The 22,032-nt window shown below is 38.8% G+C and overlaps 1 protein-coding gene across 9 annotated transcripts in view; it reads left to right on the top strand.

The window, feature by feature from the left end:
* Positions 1-22,032, top strand: part of AHRR (aryl hydrocarbon receptor repressor) — a 383,059-nt gene that overhangs the window by 66,377 nt on the left and 294,650 nt on the right. For 5 of the 9 annotated variants that reach the window (XM_056520832.1, XM_056520829.1, XM_056520833.1 and 2 more), the window contains one exon: positions 9,592-9,664. In XM_056520832.1, coding sequence (XP_056376807.1) covers positions 9,603-9,664 — 62 coding nt within the window. In that variant the 5' untranslated portion in view covers positions 9,592-9,602. Of the gene's footprint in view, positions 1-7,515; positions 7,748-9,591; positions 9,665-20,126; positions 20,191-21,071; positions 21,194-22,032 lie in introns of those variants that run through there. The other 4 variants (XM_056520831.1, XM_056520837.1, XM_056520838.1 and 1 more) reach the window with 4 other exon arrangements.

Raw genomic sequence — 22,032 nt, 5'->3', positions numbered from 1 at the left:
GTCCCATAGATAAGTTAATAAATGTGAAAAAGCCCCTTCCCAAATGAAAGTTTAAATCACCCTTCTTTCCCATTTATTAGATAAAATAACGTAAACAAAAGTAAATATATATAGCGTCACCACATGCCTAAATGTCCAAACTATTAAAATAACTAAACCACATGGCCAATGGCGAAAAGGTCCAAAATTACAAGTCCAGAATTGTGTACTTTATGGTCAATTCAAATACCAGAAAAAAAAAAAAAAAGCAATCAAAAGGTCCCAAAGGTAAGGTAAAAAAAAATTGTACCAATACAAAATACAGATCACGGCACAGAAGATTAGCCCTCATACTGCCCCTTTTGCTGAAAAATAAAAAAGTTTTATAGGGGTCAGAATAGGACGCTTTTAAACATACTAATTTTTGTACAAAACGTTATATATATTTTTTAGAAGTAGTAAAATAAAAAAAATATATAATTTGGGTACAGAATAAACATATTGTGTCATTTTTATCAAAAAGTTCACTGCGTAGAAACCCCCAAAATTTGCAAAATGGCATGTTTTTTTTTATTTCCTACAAGTAATTTTTTTTGGTTTTACTGTAGATTTGGTGGTAAACTAAGTGATGTCATTACAAAGTACAATTGGTGGTGCAAAAAACAAGCCCTTATATGGGTCTGTAGGTGAAAAGTTTAAAAACTTATGGCTATTAGAAGATGAGGAGATAAAAAAACAAAAGTGCAAAAATGAAAAATGCTTGTGTTCTTAAAGGGGTATTCCGCCCCTAGACATCTTATCCCCTATCCAAAGGATAGGGGATAAGATGTCAGATCGCCGCGGTCCCGCTGCTGGGGACCCCTGGGATCCCCGCTGCGGCACTGTGTTATCATTACTGCGCAGAGCGAGTTCGCTCTGCACGTAATGATGGGCAGTACAGGGGCCGGAGCATCGTTACGTCACGGCTCCGCCTCTCGTGACGTCACGACCCGCCCCTTTCAATACAAGTCTATGGGAGGGGGCGTGGCGGTTGTCACGCCCCCTCCCAAAGACTTGCATTAAGGGGATGGGCCGTGATGTCACGAGGGGCGGCGCCATGACGTCACGCTGCTCCGTCCCCCGTATCGCCCGTTACTACGCACAGAGCGAACTCGCTCTGTGCTGTAATGATAGCGGGGTGCCGCAGCGGGGATCCAAAGGGTCCCCAGCAGCGGGACCGCGGCGATCTGACATCTTATCCCCTATCCTTTTGGATAGGGGATAAGATGTCTAGGGGCGGAGTACCCCTTTAAGGGTTTAAAGAGCAAACAAACAAATATAACCACTAAAAGCTATTCTGTAATTGATTGCTTTAGGTGTAAAAAAAAAATAAAAATAAATAAAACTTCCATAAATCTTCCCCATAATGTGTGTTTTTTTATTTTTATATAAATCTACATAGTTGTGGGAAATGTTTCTCTCCTCTCTCTCTTTGTTATACACACATTTTCAGTTTTGAAACAAATGGCAATTATGACGGATAGCTAGATAGATAGATAGATAGATAGATAGATAGATAGATAGATAGATACAGTGGAGCAAAAAAGTATTTAGTCAGTTAAGTTCTCCCACTTAAAAAGATGAGAGAGGCCTGTAATTTTCATCCTAGGTATACCTAAACTATGAGACATAATGAGAAAAAAACATCCATAAAATCACATAGTCTTCTTATTAAAGAATTTATTAGCAAATTATGGTGGAAAATAAGTATTTGGTCAATAACAAAAGTTCATCTCAATACTTTATATACCCTTTGTTGGCAAACGTTTCCTGTAAGTCTTCACAAGTCTTCACACACTGTTGCTGGTATTTTGGCCCATTCCTCCATGTAGATCTCCTCTAGAGCAGTGATGTTTTGGGGCTGTCGCTGGGCAACACAGACTTTCAACTCCCTCCAAAGGTTTTCTATGGGGTATAGATCTGGCTAAGCCACTCCAGGACCTTGGAATGCTTCTTACAAAGCCACTCCTTCATTGCCCGGGCGGTGTGTTTGGGATCGTTGTCATGCTGAAAGACCCAGCCACGTTTCATCTGCAATGCCCTTGCTGATGGAAGGAGGTTTTCACTCAAAATCTCACGATACGTGGCCTGATTCATTCTTTCCCTTACACGGATCAGTGATCCTGGTCCCTTAGCAGAAAAACAGCTTCAAAGCATGATTTTTCCACCCCCATGCTTAATAGTAGGTATGGTGTTCTTTCTCCTCCAAACACGACGAGTTGAGTATTAACCAAAAAGTTCTACTTTGGTTTCATCTGACCATATGACATTCTCCCAATACTCTTCTGTATCATCCAAATGCTCTTTAGCAAACTTCAGATGGGCCCAGACATGTACTGGCTTAAGCAGGGGGACACGTCTGGCACTGCATGATTTGAGTCCCTGGCGGCGTAGTGTGTTACTGATGGTAGCCTTTGTTACTTTGGTTCCAGCTCTCTGCAGGTCATTCACTAGTATTTTTGCTCACTGTTCTTGCGATCATTTTGACACCACAGGTTGAGATCTTGCATTGAGCCACAGATCGAGGGGGAGATTATCAGTGGTCTTGTATGTCTTCCATTTTCTAATAATTTCTACAATTTTGTTTCTGGTGTGCTTCGACAGCTCTTTGTTCTTGGCCATAGTGGAGTTTGGAGTGTGACTGTTTGAGGTTGTGGACAGGTGTCTTTTATACTAATAACAAGTTCAAACAGGTGCCATTAATACAGGTAAAGAGTGGAGGACAGAGGAGACTCTTAAAGAAGAAGTTACAGGTCTGTGAGTGCCAGAAATCTTGCTTGTTTGTAGGTGACCATATACTTATTTTCCACCATAATTTACAAATAAATTCTTAAAAAATCAGACAATGTGATAGATAATTTATAGATAGATATAAATGAATGGAATAGATTAATAGCTTGCTTGATTAATGATATATAATTAATAGATGTGAGATAGATAAATAAATAGACATATAGGGGGACATGTATCAATGTTGGTGTTAGGTAGTAATAGATTTTAACCCTGTTTGCTTGGTGTATTTTTTACAGTTTCTCAAAATTTACCAAAATGGTGCATAGACTTGATAAATTCAGCACAATTATAGAAAGCCGTGAGCTGCAGAGCGAGGTTTAAGTTTTGTGCTCTGCTATCTAACACATTTGTACGTGTTCTGTCGTACAGGACGCATACAAATACTCAACAAAAAACTTTTGTGCTAATAATAAATACATCTCCACTGCAAAAAGTGCTGTACGGTGCACCAAATAATAAACAACTTTGAAAGATGTTCTACAAAAAAAAATGCGCAAAATTTGCAGGGACATTTAGAACATAAAAGGGGTACTTTGGTGCTTAGACATCATATCCCCTATCCAAAGGATAGGGGATAAGATGCCTGATTACGGGGGTCCCGCCGCTGGGGACCCCCGTGATCTTGCACGCTGCCCCGTTAAAATCAGTCCCCGTGTTCGCTCCGGTCTGATTACTGTCGATTACAGGGCCGGAGCATTGTGACGCCATGGCTCTGCCCCCGTGTGACGTCACGCTCCGCCCCCTCAATGCAAGCCTATGGATGGGGGCGTGGCAGCTGTCACGCCCCCTCCCATAGACTTGCATTGAGGGGCTGGGCGTGACATCACACGGGGGTGGAGTCGAAGCCTCCATCATTTCCGGAAGCCGCAACAGGTGGGTCCTGCAGCCAAGATCCCGGGAGTCCCCAGCGGCATCTGACATCTGACATCTTATCCCCTATCCTTTGGATAGGGGATAAGATGTCTAGGGGCGGAGTACCCCTTTAACCCCTTAAGGACGCAGGACGTAAATGTACGTCCTGGTGCAGTGGTACTTAACGCACCAGGACGTACATTTACGTCCTGTGCATAACCGCGGGCATCGGAGCGATGCCCGTGTCATGCGTGGCTGATCCCGGCTGCTGATCGCAGCCAGGGACCCGCCGGCAATGGCCGATGCCCACGATCTCGCGGGAGTCCGCCATTAACCCCTCAGGTGCCGGGATCAATACAGATCCCGGCATCTGCGGCAGTGCGCGATTTGAATGAATGATCGGATCGCCCGCAGCGCTGCTGCGGGGATCCGATCATTCAGAACGCCGCACGGAGGTCCCCTCACCTTCCTCCGTTTGGCTCCCGGCGTCTCCTGCTCTGGTCTGAGATCGAGCAGACCAGAGCAGAAGATGACCAATAACACTGATCTGTTCTATGTCCTATACATAGAACAGATCAGTATTAGCAATCATGGTATTGCTATGAACAGTCCCCTATGGGGACTATTCAAGTGTAAGAAAAAAAATAAAAAAAATGTAAAAGTAAAAAAAAAGTAAAAAATCCCCTCCCCCATTAAAAAAGTAAAACGTCCGTTTTTTCCTATTTTACCCCCAAAAAGCGTAAAAAATAAATTTTATAGACATATTTGGTATCGCCGCGTGCGTAAATGTCCGAACTATTAAAATAAAATGTTAATGATCCCGTACGGTAAACGTCGTGAACGTGACGTCGAGAAAAAAAGTCCAAAATTGCTACTTTTTTAATACATTTTATTAAAAAAAATTATAAAAAATTAATTAAAAGTTTTTTATATGCAAATGTGGTATCAAAAAAAAGTACAGATCATGGCGCAAAAAATGAGCCCCCATACCGCCGCTTATATGGAAAAATAAAAAAGTTGGAGGTCATCAAAATAAAGGGATTATAAACGTACTAATTTGGTTAAAAAGTTTGTGATTTTTTTTAAGCGCAACAATAATAGAAAAGTATGTAATAATGGTTATCATTTTAATCGTTTTGACCCTCAGAATAAAGAACACACATCATTTTTACCATAAATTTTACGGCGTGAAAACGAAACCTTCCAAAATTAGCAAAATTGCGTTTTTCGTTTTAATTTCCCCACAAAAATAGTGTTTTTTGGTTGCGCCATACATTTTATGATATAATGAGTTATGTCATTACAAAGGACAACTGGTCGCGCAAAAAACAAGCCCTCATACTAGTCTGTGGATGAAAATATAAAAGAGTTATGATTTTTAGAAGGCGAGGAGGAAAAAATGAAAACATAAAAATGTAATTGTCTGAGTCCTTAAGGCCAAAATGGGCTGAGTCCTTAAGGGGTTAAAGTGTGTAAAGCCAATGATAAATGTCCCCCATACAGCAGATATAAATCCAGATAGATAAAATATAGATGTGACATATAAATCACACTTGACACTTGATTACATTTTCTTAATGCTTTTTCTTTAGTATTCAAATTTTCATGGTAGAAAAATCGATCCGTAGACAACAAATTTCATATCCATCAATAGATACAAAAAGTTTTATCACCCAGAGTGCTCACTAGATACGCCCGACAATCCTCAGCTGACCGGATAAGCTTCACCCTTTCTCGGGCATCATGGAGCTGAAGGAAGGAAGAATCATCGCCATAAAGCCTGAGAAAGGGTGAAGCTTCTCCGGTCAGCTGAACAAGGATTGTCGGGCATATCTAGTGAGCAATCTGGGTGATAAAACTATTATCTATTGATGAATATGAAATTTGTTGTCTATGGATCGATTTTTGTGCCATGAAAATTTGAATACTATAGAAAAAGCATTAAGAAAATGTATTAAAATTTATATTTATTCTTATACTGTTTGCTATTGGAGAAGGAGTGGAGCCTCCGTACTTAACACAATTACACCCGAGTGCATTTTAAGGTTTTATTCTTTGTTTGTTACATGGGCAGATGTGAAATAGATAAATGATAAATAGTAGATAAATATTATGCTGACAATAATTTTATGAATAAATATATTAATAGCTATAGATAGATAGACAGATTGGGAGGAGATACCTAGAGACATAAACAGACAGGGAGATGGGAGATATATGAATAATGGACAGATGAATATTAAATAATTTGTAGCTTAATATTTCACCAGATAGATGATAGATAAATAAGTGATGAATTAATAAACAGATAGATACGAGCTAGAAAGATAAACAGATAAACAATCATAGAATGTTATTAACACCTTAAGGTCGCAGGGTTTTTCCGTTTTTTCCTCATCACCTTCTAAAAATCATAACGCTTTAAATTTAGCACCTACAGACCCATATGAGGGCTTATTTTTGTGCCACCAATTGTAATTTATAATGACATCAATCATTTTACCACAAAATTTACATTCTACGCAGGCTTCTAAAGGGTTAATACTGGACATCAGCTTGATCAGCAATTTCCGGTATTGGCCACGGGTCATGGTTGCTGATAGCAACTGGGACCTTCCGGGTATGAAGCGTGCTAAGCCCCCGAGCGCGCTTCACATATCGGGAGCCAGCACAGGACGTAAATATATGTCCTGCGTCGTTAAAGGGGTATTCCAAGAAAAAACTTTTTTTCAGATATCAACTGGCTCCAGAAAGTTAAACAGATTGGTAAATTACTTTTATTAAATAATCTTAATCCTTCCAATAAGTATCAGCTGCTGAAGTTGTTGTTTTCTGTCTGGCAACAGTGCTCTCTGCTGACATCTCTGCTTGTCTTGGGAACTGCACAGAGTAGAAGAAGTTTGCTATGGGGATTTGCTTCTACTCTGGACAGTTCCCGAGACAGGTGTCATCAGAGAGCACTTAGATAGAAAAGAACAACTCAACTTTAGCAGCTCATAAGTACTGAAAGGATTAAGATTTTTTTTAATAGAAGTAATTTACAAATCTGTTTAACTTTCTGGAGTCAGTTGAGATATATATATATATATATATATATATATATATATATATATATATATATATATATTTAAAAAAAACTTTTTCCTAGATATCCCCTTTAAAGGAAAACATTTTTTTTAAATCAACTGGTGCCAGAATGTTAAACAGATTTGTAAATTACTTGTATGATCCACAGGAAGTTATTTTCTTTTTGAATTTCTTTTGTCTGACCACAGTGCTCTCTGCTGACTGACACCTCTGTCCCTTTTAGGAACTGTCCAGAGTAGGAGCAAATCCCCATAACAAACCTATCCTGCTCTGGACAGTTCCTAAAATGGACAGAGGGGTCAGCAGAGAGCACTGTATTCAGACAGAAAGGAAATTCAAAAATAAAATAACTTCCTGTGGGGCATACAACAGCTGATAAGTACAGGAAGGATTAAGATTTTTTTTAACAGAAGTAATTTACTGGCACCAGTTGATTAAAAAAAAAAAAAAAATTTCCATGGGAGTACCCCTTTAAGGGGTTAAAATCTGTAGATTAATATTTCACCAAATACATAAAACTAAATAAATAAATAAATAAATAAGTAATGAATTAATAAACAGACAGATATGAGCTAGACGGATAAATAGATAAACAATCATAGAATGTTATTAAAACATTTTCTGGTCATTTAAACCTAACGACTGTCATACACAAAAATGGGCGCTAGATGGCGCACACAATCCTGCTGGAAGGACTTGTTCTCTCCGCATGTGGAGCCTGTTCTTGTCATTCACTTTCATACTCGCCACCTGAATCGTAAGGAAGTGAGAGAAAGTCGCAAGAACAGAAGGGGGGACACTGTCACCAGTGATCCTGCACCACAGTGGCATCATATGCCAATGACACAGCTTATACCCGGTGTCACTGCCCTGCAGTCACAAGGTGCCCAGAGGTGGTGAGAGCAGCGTGCAGTCCTGGACCTGGCATCACAGCCAATCTGTCAGCCCTGGATGTATCTCCTCACTTCATAGGATTGGACAAGAGTCATTGACAGGGGTGAGTGAGTTCTGTGCCCTCTGCACGTGCAGTGGCTGGCATGCAGTGCATTTCACTCTCTTCCTAAATGTCTCCTGTATTTGGGCTTCTGTGCGACTTTACCATGCTGGTCGGTGACATATTTAATACGCGACTTTCCTATAGTCTCTGCGAGTTATGTCATTTCACACCTCAGTAACTTAACCCTTCCAGTGAAGACAGGAGCAGGTGGAGCTGCATGTAAGCTCCATACATTTACCAGTTCACCTGCTATGCAACTATATCTATATTCTTTTTATTATACATTGTGGTATGGTATATTTCAGTGGTGCCTCCAGCTGTTGCAAAACTACAACTCCCAGCATGCCCGGACAGCCTTTGGCTGTCCGGGCATGTTGGGAGTTGTAGTTTTGCAACAGCTGGAGGCACCCTGGTTGGGAAACACTGGTCTATGTTATGACTTGGTGGAGTTTTTCTTTACTCTTTAAATATATAGTTTGTACAGTGGTGGGAACTGTAGCTGCTTTGGATAAGTTGTGATCTCTCTCTTTACCTAAAATAATATTCTATGATATTTTAAATACAAAATGGAAATTGGTGACGCAATAATAAGTTTATGAGCAATGCGTACATTGGCCGACATTTATCATTGTCTTTAGACTGTTTTTCGTGTCTAGAAAAGGCGCAAAAAAGCGCAAGCAAGGTTTTGGTTTACACATTTCTGCTGATTTTGAGTTGCAATCCACTGATTTTGGGCAATACACGTGATATAGAAGGGTTCCATCAACTGCGCCTTTTTATGAAAAGGCGCAAAAAAGGCACAAAGCCACTGAAAAGTCTCTAAAACTACACCAGCCCAGACTTAGCTTAGCTTTTTGGTGTATGTCAAGAGAGAAATTTTAGAAAATGTGACCTGCACAAATGCGACCATTTAATACATTTATTGTTCCTACACATTATTATTATTATTATTTATTATTATTATTATTATTGTGTGCTGGTAGTGCTCCTACACATTATTATTATTATTATTATTTATTATTATTATTGTGTGCTGGTAATACTCCAACACATTATTATTATTATTATTATTTTTATTATTATTTATTATTATTATTGTGTGCTGGTAATACTCCAACACATTATTATTATTATTATTATTATTATTATTATTATTATTGTGTGCTGGTAATACTCCAACACATTATTATTATTATTATTATTATTATTGTGTGCTGGTAATGCTCCTACACATTATTATTATTATTATTATGTGCTGGTAATGCTCCTACACATTATTATTATTATTATTATTATTATTATTATTATTATTGTCTGCTGGTAATGCTCCTACACATTACCAGCACACAAAAAAGGTGTAAAAAAAATGCTTCACTTACACCTACAATGATGAATGCCGGCTATTATGTTATTGTCTGATAATAGTATACATGAAAAGATAATAGTCTGTCTATCTCTATTTATCATCTATCCCTCTATCTATCTATAGCAAATCACAATTTATTAAAAAAAAAATTATTTTATAAAAAAAAAAAAAAAAAAAATTCCTGAAAAGTAGTATATTGGGAGTATACGCTATACCAGGCTGTGGGTGTTTTCATTGGCGTGCTTTGATTGTTGTCAGCCGTCTCTTTGAAGTGTGCATTTTGGGATCCTCTGGTGGGATGCAGTGACACAGTAAATGTCCTGTCAAAGAGCATCACTCTGATGGCTCACCCTGTAGCTGTGTCACTGTCGGGGCTTATATCTTAATCATAACACTACTCAGGGAGATATCCAGTTACCCTCCCACTGCTTCACTGTCTTTATGCACCTGTTGCTTTTTTTTTTTTATCTTGTTTCAGGTTAGACCACTATGATTCCGCCTGGAGAATGCATGTACGCGGGGAGAAAAAGAAGGAAACCCGTACAAAAACAGTTAAGAATTGACATTTTACATTCATTTCCAAGCATGTCTGTATAATGCATAGTGAAACCTTCTCTTAAAGGGGTATTCCAGGAAAAAACTTTTTTTGATATATCAACTGGCTCCAGAAAGTTAAACAGATTTGTAAATTACTTCTAATAACAAATCTTAATCCTTTCAGTACTTAGACAGAAAAGGACAACCTTAACTTCAGAAGGTCATAAGTACTGAAAGGATTAAGATTTTTTAATAGAAGTAATTTACAAATCTGTTTAACTTTCTAGAGCCAGTTGAGATTATATATATATATATATATATATATATATATATATATATATATATATAAAGTTTTTTTCCCTGAATACCCCTTTAATAACGACACGCTGTGCATGAAGTTCATAATAAATTCAGAGCCAATAGAGTCATTTAACTTTGTCCACTTTAATTTACATAGAGTATGTAGGATCATATAGAAGTTGACTTAGTTGAACTTTTTGAAACATTTTCTGGTAATATTGGGGGGACATTTATAAAAGTGTTTACCCGTTATTTTTTTCTTCTTTTTGTCTTTAAAAAGTCGCAGTTGCGACTACACATTTTTCATGCGACAATCGTTCTTCAGAGCGAGAAAAGCAAAAATCTTGATTTCAACTTTTGTAAGCAACTTACACAAATCAGCTTACGGTAGTTAGAGATTTATAAAATGCGAATGTCGCAAAAAAAGTCGCAGTAAAGTAAAAGTTTGCTTACATTTACTCCAGGGAAATCCTGGCTTACTAAAATACCTCACCTACTTTTGCTTACCTGTGGCAGGTTTCAAGATTTTGCTTACGCGCGACAAATTTATTAAGGCCGTGCGACATAATAATACATTTGTCGCACGTAAGCAAAAAGGCAGTCGAAAAAAACAAACTGAAAACATGAGGACTAAAGCAAGGTTTTATAAATGTCCCCCATTGGAAATAGTTTTTGACTCATGCTATACTTAAATATTAATTTTAATGTCTATTTATTTATTCTTTATGTACTCTTAGTACAAATATTTAATTATTGTGAAGTCGGGTCAGAATGAGGTGCCAGTCACTTAACAAGCAAGTTACATATTTTTTTGGGCATGCCGGATCATGGAATTATTATTTTTAGTTTTAATAAATATTAAATGAAGACTTTGTTAGAACCAACACTGTTAATTTTTTTTATTTAGTTGTTTAGACTTCGTAAGTTGCTGCAATTTGTCCTCTTGTTGAGTAGTCCACTAGCCATTAAAATGGTGATTTAAAAAAAGATTGTTTTATTTCGAAAAGTTCCAATACTGTTTGCAGCATCAGAGTCCATGAATTCTTCTAACATGTGGGTAAGGTGCCTGCACTCCCACAGGCAAATTTAGAGGACTTCCTACACATGTATGTTTTTTAGTTTTGGCTGGTAGAATTAGCCATAAATTACATATTTTGTGTGTATTTACACATACAGTATCCTATATATCATATCTAGAGATGAGCGAACTTACAGTAAATTCAATTCGTCACGAACTTCTCGGCTCGGCAGTTGATGACTTTATCCTGCATAAATTAGTTCAGATTTCAGGTGCTCCCATGGGCTGGAAAAGGTGGATACAGTCCTAGGAGACTCTTTCCTAGGACTGTATCCACCTTTTCCAGCCCACCGGAGCACCGGAAAGCTGAACTAATTTATGCAGGAAAAGTCAGCAACCGCCGAGCCGAGAAGTTCGTGACGAATCGAATTTACTGTAAGTTCGCTCATCTCTAATCATATCCTATATATGCAGATTTGCAGCTGCATATTGAACACAGCATCAAATCTGCAGCATCAAATATACGCAGGATGCCGTACATGCGAATACTCCGATTCGGGCAATTTTTTTTACATACAAGTACTTTTCTCAAGCACTTATCAAGTGGTATATAGAAGCCTATTGGAAACTCCTGAAAAAATGCCATACCTAGAGCTTGCTGGGTTTTGGGAAGAAAAAATACCCCATTATGGACCCAACAAACTCGCTAAAAGTGAGGAAACGGCTATAAACAAAAGCAATAATTGTTTGTAGTGCAGAACTATGAACCTCCAGACAAAATCTGGTGGTCTTGTGGTCTTTTTTCTACAAAAAGCTAAGCGTGAAACCACCTTAATAACCACAATCGATGTTAAATATATGCAAGGTGCAGTTGTGAATTTAGCAGTACAATGTGCATTAGTATAAAGTATTGTAGCACGTAAGCGCTTTATATTTATGTGCATCTATATTGAATTTGTATAACACGTAAAACAATTCCTAATATCAGCAAATGTGTACAGATCCGTCATAATAAATCCTTTTTGGTGAGTACAAGGATATAAAGGATCCAAATATTTTTTAAGCAACGCTTGAAGAAAAGATTTAAGCTTTAAATGTGTTTTGTGGTGTCCATTAGGGTATGGCTCAATGCTGAATGTTATATAGGTCTCATTGTAGAAAGTAAGGGTCATTATCACCTAACCAAAAATAACTTAAAAAAAACGTGTTCCGGATGTTTTTAGATATGTTGTTAGTTTGGATTCAATGGGGGAGATTTATCCAAACCTGTGCAGAGGAAGAGTGGTGCAGTTGCTCATAGCAACCAATCAGATTGCTTCTTTCATTTTCCACAGGCCTCTTTAGAGGCCTGTGGAAAATGAAAGAAGCAATCTGATTGGTTGCTATGGGCAACTGCACCACTCTTCCTCTGCACAGGTTTGGATAAATCTCCCCCAATGTTTCTCTGATATATGAACCTACTATTATCATTTCAAAATGGGAATTTTTCTTTTTACAGACTTTGAGAAGTTTAGTGTTAATAGGGGCCAAAAAAAATACATAGTAGTTAAACCCTGATTAATTATGTTTACAGAACTTTGGACAGAGGTTTTAGTGTTACTATGTGACCCAATGAATAAATAGATGCATAAATAAATGACATTTTAAAAATAGCTTAATCATACAGATAACCTAATTAAGACCAATTACTGCAATATCTACGAAAAAAAAGTACTACAAACCTTTATCTGACATCTCTTCAGAAAGTCCCATACAACAACTTTTCTAGAAGACGGTCCGCTATAATGGAAAGATAGAAAGTGGGGGTTTTTAGAATTTGAGGAATTGTATTTTTCCATTTCTCATAGACTCCAGGAAAATGTGTATATCTTGTATAACTTCTTGCCGCACTGTATTCAGTGCTTTACCTTTCATCTAATTTTCTTCAATATGCAATTCTTCTTACTGGGGGAGATTTATCAAAACCTGTGCAGAGAAAGAGTGGTGCAGTTGCCCATAGCAACCAATCAGATTGCTTCTTTCATTTTCCACAGGCCTCTTTAGAGGCCTGTGGAAAATGAAAGAAGCAATCTGATTGGTTGCTATGGGCAACTGCACCACTCTTCCTCTGCACAGGTTTTGATAAATCTCCCTCACTGAGTCTATAAAGCCCATAAACCTTCATTTATTTATTTTGTCATCTATTTGTGGCAATCATATATAATAGTCAGCTGTATCTACCAGAGTAAATTTTACATATGATACTTTTGCCTCTGGAAATATCTATTTTACACTGCAATATAATATGTGTATTATTTGTTTCTGCTTGTAGTTGACATTTATTAGCCTTAATATGTACAAAAATGGCTCACTGCCTTATTCCAGTAGCTAAGTTGAAGTACAATTACTTAAAAATCTGCTTAAAAACGATCAATGAGTAAAACCAGCTGCACAGAAGTATTTTTATAGCGCCACAATGCAGTTATTCGATAAAAAAACCCCTCAAAAAGACCTAAACTAGCACTGCAGCCCCTTTAGAATTGGTTAGGGTTCTGTCAGTCTGAGCTCATTGGTCAAAAAGTGATGGCATATCCTACCAATATTTCTATCACTTTATGAAATAGAGATCCCCTTAAAGTAGTTCCATGTTTGGGGGTAATCTATAGACTTGCTTGTCTTATATCTTATATACAGTGTATACAGTGGCGTTGCTTGGGGGGGCGGTCGGGCTATGGGAGCTGTAGCCCCGGGTCTGGCCCAGGCTTGCTTGCTAATGTAGATCAAAAACATTTGTCCCGGATCCCCAGGTGAGCGAGCGCCGCTCTTACCTGTACAGTATGTGCACACACGCATACAGGTGAAAGCTGCCTGTCAGTGTAAGGTGCAGGCTTGTGGCTTACACTGACACTGACACAGTGCAGGCACAATGATGGCACTCATTGGCACCTGCACTGTGGAGCTGGAAGGTTGCGGACTGGCTGTTGTGCTGATCGCTGCGTTGGATAGAAGGTAAGCTTCTGTTTATTTTTTATTTTTTTTTAAACACATTTTACTGAGATTTTTCCATTATATAACAACACACCAAAGGTATACACAAGAATGATAAGAAACTGTAGACATATGACAGTACAAAAATCATAGCAACTGATCATAGGTAGTAAACAGAGCCCTCACTGTTTGAATGGCGACGTCTAAAGAAGGATTCTGGGTAGGCAGCGAAAAAAGAAAACAAAAAAGTGTAATACAGAAAAATACTCCTAAAACCAAAACAAAGCCCAGGAAATTACACCAGTAGGAGAATTGGGGAAAAAAAACAACTATAGAGGTAGTTAGAAAAGAAAGGTATAACAATAAAATACAAAGTACATATACTGGTTTGGTTTTTTACTTTTTTTTAAACCTGGCACAAAGGGGAGGGATCTCCCTAAATGCCTACCTACATTCCTGGCTACCTAACTACATAAATAGCTACCTGACTAACTACCTAGCTATCTACCTATCTACATACCTGGCTAACTAACTACCTAGCTACCTAACTACCTATTTTGCTGGTTACCTACTTACCTAACTACCTGGCTGCCTAACTACCTATATACCTGGCTGCCTAACTACCTATATACCTGGCTACCTAACTACCTACATACCTGGCTACCTAACTGCCTATCTATGTACCTGGACACCTAATTACCTAGCTACCTACCTACATGCCTGGCTACCTAACTACATACCTGGCTATATAACTACCTAGCTACCTAAATACCTGGCTATCTAACAACATATCTAGCCAACTGATTGCCTAGGTATATACCTGCCAACATACCTAGCTAGCTACCCAACTATCTAACTACCTAGCTATCTACCTGGTTACCTAACTACCTAGCTTGCCACCTACCTTCATTCCTGACTACTTTACTGTCTAACTACCTGGCTCCCTAACTACCTACCTACATACCTGGCTATCTCACTACTTAGCTAGCTACCTACCCACATACCTGGCTACCTACCTACATACCTGGCTACCTAACTACCTACCTATATACCTGGCTCCCTAACTTCCTAGCTAGTTATCTGGCTACCTAACTATCCACCTACATACCTGGCTACCTAACTACCTAGCTAGATACATGCTCACATGCCAGGCTTCCTAACAACCTGGCTAGTTACCTGCCTACGTACCAGGCTACCAAACTACCTACCCACCTTTTACTGTGTGGGGAACACAAGGGGGCATTATATTGGTTTGGGAGCCTAAAGATGGGAAGATTGTGTAGAGGAGGGGAGTGCCCTGGAAAAATGTGGAGTCCTGCAGATGCCGAAGAGATGAGTTTTGCCTGGAAGAAGTCTGTTATACAGATCCTGTATACAGGTGGTATATACCTCTATATGGTTCTGTATACAATCAGTTATATGGTATACAGGTCCTACAACAAAGTCCAAAACCACAGCACCATAAAATTGAACTCCTGATATGTGTAAAAGCCCTGTAGTTTATTGGTTCCCCAAATGTTTTTTTATGGGGAACCAATAAACTACAGCTCTTTTGCACATATCCAGATTTTTTCCATTTTTGGTGCTGTGGTTTCGGACTTGTGTGGTATCTGGATCTGGATGACTATGAGCACAATGGATTTATCCTGTGCTAACTTCTACTCCTTTTCTGTGTACAGATTCTATGTACAGCTGGTATCTCCTACTATATGGTCACTGTACGGTGAGATACTGGTCTGTATACAGGGTTTTGTTCAGTAACAGAATGGTGTATGGGGTCACTGTGTGATGTAAAGTGTGTTCCTGATGATCCGGTGTTATTTGGGCCTGGTATTGTTTATATTCTGGTATTATTGCTATTGATAGTCTGTATATAGTGATTTTTCTCAGTATAGTGGTATTATGCAGTCTTAGTGTGGTGGTATAATTTGTTCCATGTATACAGTTATTATTGGTAATATTGGTCTGAGTATTGAGGATTTGGTCAGTAATAGTATGGTGGTAATATGTATGGTGATTATATTCCTGTTTGTATACTGGTAATAATGCTTAAAATTGTCCTCTTCTATAACACTTTTTTCCGTATATGGGGCTCTATGAGAGCATATTTTAACCCCTTAAGGACACATGACGTACTGGAACGTCATGTGTCCACTCCCGATCTATAACGCGGGGCCACGGCGTGGCCCCGCGTCATAGCGGTTCGGGCCCGGCCTCTAACAACGGCCGGGACCCGTGGCTAATAGCGCGCAGCATTGATCGCTGTGCCGCGCGCTATTAACCCTTTAGACGCGGCGTTCAAAGTTGAACGCCGCGTCTAAAGTGAAACCGAAAGCATGCCGGCTAGCTCAGTGGGCTGTTCGGGATAGCCGCGGTGAAATCGCGGCATCCCGAACAGCTGACAGGACAGCGGGAGGGCCCCTACCTGCCTCCTCGCTGTCCGATCGCCGAATAACTGCTCAGTGCCTGAGATCCAGGCATGAGCAGTCATGCGGCAGAATCATCGATCACTGGTTTCTTATGAGAAACCAGTGATCAATGTAAAAGATCAGTGTGTGCAGTGTTATAGGTCCCTATGGGACCTATAACACTGCAAAAAAAAAGTGCAAAAAAAAAGTGAATAAACATCATTTAACCCCTTCCCTATTAAAAGTTTGAATCACCCCCCTTTTCCCATAAAAGAAAAAACACAGTGTAAATAAAAATAAAAATAAACATAAATGGTATTGCCGCGTGCGGAAATGTCCGAATTATAAAAATATATCGTTAATTAAACCGCTCGGTCAATGGCGTGCGCGCAAAAAAATTCCAAGGTCCAAAATAGTGCATTTTTGGTCACTTTTTATATCATGAAAAAATGAATAAAAAGCGATCAATAAGTCCTATCAATGCAAAAATGATACCGTTAAAAACTTCAGATCACGGCGCAAAAAATGAGCCCTCATACCGCCCCATACACGGAAAAATAAAAAAGTTATAGGGGTCAGAAGATGACAATTTTAAACGTATAAATTTTTCTGCATGAAGTTATGATTTTTTCCAGAAGTGCGACAAATTCAAACCTGTATAAGTAGGGTATCATTTTAATCATATGGACCTACAGAATAAAGGTAAGGTGTCATTTTTACCGAAAAATGTACTACGTAGAAACGGAGGCCCCCAAAAGTTACAAAATGGCGTTTTTTTTTAATTTTGTCTCACAATGATTTTTTTTCCCGTTTCACCGTAGATTTTTGGGCACAATGACTGACGTCATTACAAAGTAGAATTGGTGGTGCAAAAAATAAGCCATCATATGGATTTTTAGGTGCAAAATTGAAAGAGTTATGATTTTTTAAAGGCAAGGAGCAAAAAACGAAAATGCAAAAACGGAAAAACCCCCGGTCCTTAAGGGGTTAATGCTCCATGGTCTGTAGCTTTTATAGATACCATTTTTGTTTTCATGGGACTTTTTGTTAAATTTTTATTTAAAAAAAATTCTGGTATATGAAGTGACCAAAAATCAGCAGTTCTGCACTTTTTTTGGTTTACGCCATTCACCATGCAGTTTCATTAATGTTATATTTTAATAGTTTGTACACTTCCACATGCGGCACTACCAAATAGGTTTATGCTTATTTTTGTTAACATTTTACACTTTTATTAGTGGAGGGATGTGAAAGCCGATGTCCGGCATTAGCATTAAATGAAGAGCGCTCATTCACACAGAACTTCATACACCCAGACTATGACCAGGGCATACATGTACACCCTGTTTTGATAAGGTGTTAAATGGTACCTAAACTAAACCCTAGTCCTGACCTCACACACATGGAATATGTAGGTAATCATTTTAAATTATATAACATATAACACTAAGATAGCAGGCGCTGCTGGGGGAGCAAGGGTTCTAAGTATAGTTTATATTTCTATTTACCTGTACCATCAACAGATGAATAGAAAATAAATCTTCAAAATACCCCTTTAAAGTAACATAAGGCATTGTTCTCTTTGCTATCATAGTGAAGTTTTTATGGACTTTTGCTTTAGCTAAACTAAGCAGTATGTCTTTCATATATAAGTCTCCTCTATCCCCCCACCTTACACACACAAATAATATTTTAATATATATTTTTTTTTTGTTTCGCCATACATTTTATAGAACAAGAACAAGTGAACAGCCCCTTTTAGGCTAGGTTTCCACACAGGTTTTTTTCTGGTGTTTTTTGGATATCTGCCACTGCAGTTTTTGAGCCCAAGCCAGAAATGGATCCAGCAGGAAGGAGAAGTGTAAGTCCTTCCTTTATACTTCCCATTCTTCTTGAATACACTTCTGACTTTGGCTCAAATACTAGAGTGGCAGTAAAAAAAATACAGAAAAAACCAAGTGGAAACCCAGCCTGAATGATATATATATTTTTTTTTAATGTAGAAATACATTCTGCACTAGGGCTATTATTTATAGATTTTGGGAAGTTCATGAATTTGGTTTGTCCACCTACTGACTTATCCAGAATTTTTGAACTTTTAACCTATGTGCCCCTGAAGCCAAGGTAGGTATGGAGTTCATTTGGTTGTATTACGTGTATTGGGTGGATTATGCATTTCTTGTATTGTTATGCCCTCGGAGGTTCTGTATGCTTTTGTACTATGCATAGCTTATGTTTCAAGCCTTTCCCATCTTATTGTATGGCTCAAGAAAACAGCTGATCACTGGGTGCTTGGCTTTGCTCCTCTTCACTGACAAGCCAGCCCCCTGATGCCGTTTGTTGCCTATCTCTACATTCTGCCGTGCCGGCGTTAAATGTGTCCCCCCGCTGTCACGTGATCTCAGCACAGTCTGCAGATAGCGACGAACTGAATGCAAGCACTGCTGGACACAATGATGGGCAGCACACGTCATCCGCTGTTGTCTCCAGCCGCACAGGAAAATGGGAAAGGCTTGAGCCGACAGTCATACATAATGCACAAGAATTCAGAACGATAAAAATAAACTGCACGATCCACCCAGTACAGGTGGTACAACCAAACTGACATACCTGAATTGGCATCAGGGAGACATTAAATGTTCAAAACTACTAGATATTTCAGATCTGATACTCCAACTTCCCTCCTACTCTATTGATATTCTGATATTAATAGGACCTCCACCTTTTTAACATGAATGTAATACAGCTCTGTGTAAAGGTATATGTTAAGTGGAAGCTAAGATGTATTCTGCTCTATGCTATACTGCAGAATCCATTTCCCATTTTATCTAATAAAAAAAAAACCAACACATTAGTCCTAGGATTACCTGTCAGATCCTATGTTTAGAGCTAAATACATGGCTCTAAAATGGAGATGTAGTGTGAACATACAGGACAAAAGATAGATTCAGGGAACACACTGGGCCTCCCCTTAACCCCACTGACAGTTCTGTTCTGTTGGTTTCATTTAAAGGAGTAGTCCAGTGGTGACCCAGTGTTGAACAACTTATCCCCTATCCTAAGGATAGGGGATAAGTTGCAGATCGCGGGGGGTCCGACCGCTGGGGCCCCCTGCGATCTCCTGTACGGAGCCCCAACAGCCCGTGGGAAGGGGGCGTGTCGACCTCCGTATGAAGCGGCGGCCGACACGCCCCCTCAATACAACTCTATGGCAGAGCCGAAGCGCTGCCTTCGGCAATCTCCGACTCTGCCATAGAGTTGTATTGAGGGGGCGTGTCGGCCGCCGCTTCGTGCGGGGGTCGACACCCACTATCTGGCCGGAGAGCCTGGCCCCCGTACAGAGAGATCGCAGGGGGCCCCAGCGGTCGGATACCCCCCCCCCGCGCGATCTCAAACTTATCCCCTCCTTAGGATAGGGGATAAGTTTTTCACCACTGGACTACCCCTTTAAGGAATGGCATGATAGGGGTAATGTGTACCCAGTCTTGCCAGGGTTCTGTATAAATTGTGGGTATACGTTTTCAGCATTTCTCCTTCTTTATCATGCTACATTCTTTGCATGCACAGCTTACAGTATCAGACTGATGTATTAAACATGAAAGTATACACGCTGTAAAAAGTCTTCATTCTCAGTTTAAATAGTGTTTAGTGCTGTGCTCCCTAGAATGGAGTATCAATGGGGGAGATTTATCAAAACCTGTGCAGAGGAAGAGTGGTGCAGTTGCCCATAGCAACCAATCAGATTGCTTCTTTCATTTTCCACAGGCCTCTAAAGAGGCCTGTGGAAAATGAAAGAAGCAATCTGATTGGTTGCTATGGGCAACTGCACCACTCTTCCTCTGCACAGGTTTTGATAAATCTCCCCCAATGTCCTTTCATCATGTACTATACATATGAAGAATTTCACCCTGCTTAACACATCAGTGGATCTTTTATGTCTAATGGCCTTATGAACCATGGTATACACAGTTTTATATGCCATGACCTGGTGTTTATCACTACTTTCTTTATGGAAACAGCTTTATGTGAGGTAACTCTGAAGTTCACAACAGAGATAATAACATCATAAGAGACAATATAAAATGAAAACCATTTTTTCTTAAAAATGGCATCTTTAATAGGTTGTACAGGATCATAGAAATATTGCTTTTTCCAGAAACCGTTCCATTCTTCTCCGTTGGTATGTAGTATTGAGACCTGGCTCTATTGAAGTGAATAGGACTGAGCTGTAATACCACAAACAACCTCTGGACAGGTGTGGCACTGTTTTTGTAAAAAAACAAAAAACAAAAAAAAAAGTGCTATGTGTCCCTAATCCTAGACAGCCCATTCAGTGTGATGTTTCACAGCAGGAATACAACCTTGTTTGGCACATGTCAAAACCAAAACGTCATCTAGATTGAGGGGCAGGACAGTAAACTATTTATTTTACTTACAAGATACATTATTTTGTTTTACAAAAATCTTTTGTAGAGGATTTATATGACGGTATGCACATTTTCCTGTACAGGTTTTCCATGATACAGAAGTTTGTTGAGCATAAAACAATGTGTAGCTCAATATAAAGCATTTTTTTTGTTTTTGTAAAGTTGACAACATTATTACTAAATTAGATGAAGATAAAATCACAGCTTAGGAAATGTCAGCTGTCTTTCTTGGCACGGTTTAAAGCAGTTTTAATAGGGCTTTAGTGTAATGTATCTGACGGCTAATTTGCTCTATCTTCAGGGTTGCTGTTTTATCATCACAGTTGGAGTAACTACATTTATACAAATATTTGTTATACTATTCGATAAGTATTTGTCAAAAGGATAATAAAGCAATCTCTGCAAGCCTTCAAAGATACAGTGGTGAGAAACTTTAGCTTACTGCCTTGTACATGTTAACCGGGTCAATACAATATTACAACAGTCTAAATAGTAAGCAACTGTAGATCACTATTGAGGTCTAAGGACAACATTTTAAGTGTACCTGTCCTTTGCAAAAACGTTTTAACCCCTTAAGGACCACAGGTTTGCACTTTAGTTTTTTCCTCCTCACCTTTTAAAATTCATAACCCTTTCAATTTTCCATCTAAAAATACACACGGCTTTTTTTTTGTGCCACCAATTCTTCTTTGCAGTGACATCAGTCATTTTACCCAAAAATCTACGGCAAAATGGAAAAATAAATCATTGTGTGACAAAATTGAAGAAAAAACACCATTTTGTAAATTTGGGGGCTTCCGTTTCTACGCAGTGCATTTTTCAGTAAAAATGACACCTTATCTTTTTTCTGTAGGTCCATACGATTAAAATGATACCCTACTTATATAGGTTTGATTTTGTCGTACGTCTGGAGAAAATCATAACTACATGCAGGAAAATTTATACGTTTAAAATCGTCATCTTCTGACCCCTACACGTGGCGATACCACATATATTTATTTTTATTTACATGTTTGTTTGCTTTTTAATGGGAAAAGGGGGATGATTTGAATTTTTATTAGGAAAAGGGTTAAATGACATTTATTAACTTTTTTTTAGCACTTTTTTTTTGCAGTGTTATAGCTCCCATAGGGACCTCTAACACTGCACACACTGATCTTTTACACTGTTCACTGCAAAGCCATAGCTTTGCATTGATCAGTGTTATCGGCAGTCGATTGTTCAAGCCTGCATCTCAGGCTTGGAGCAATCAATCGCCGAAG

This window comes from Hyla sarda, chromosome 5 (assembly GCF_029499605.1).
Source record: "Hyla sarda isolate aHylSar1 chromosome 5, aHylSar1.hap1, whole genome shotgun sequence".
In the NCBI taxonomy this organism is placed as follows: Eukaryota; Metazoa; Chordata; class Amphibia; order Anura; family Hylidae; genus Hyla; species Hyla sarda.
Note: the sequence above shows the minus strand (reverse complement) of the source record. Positions and strands in the feature narration are given on the sequence as shown.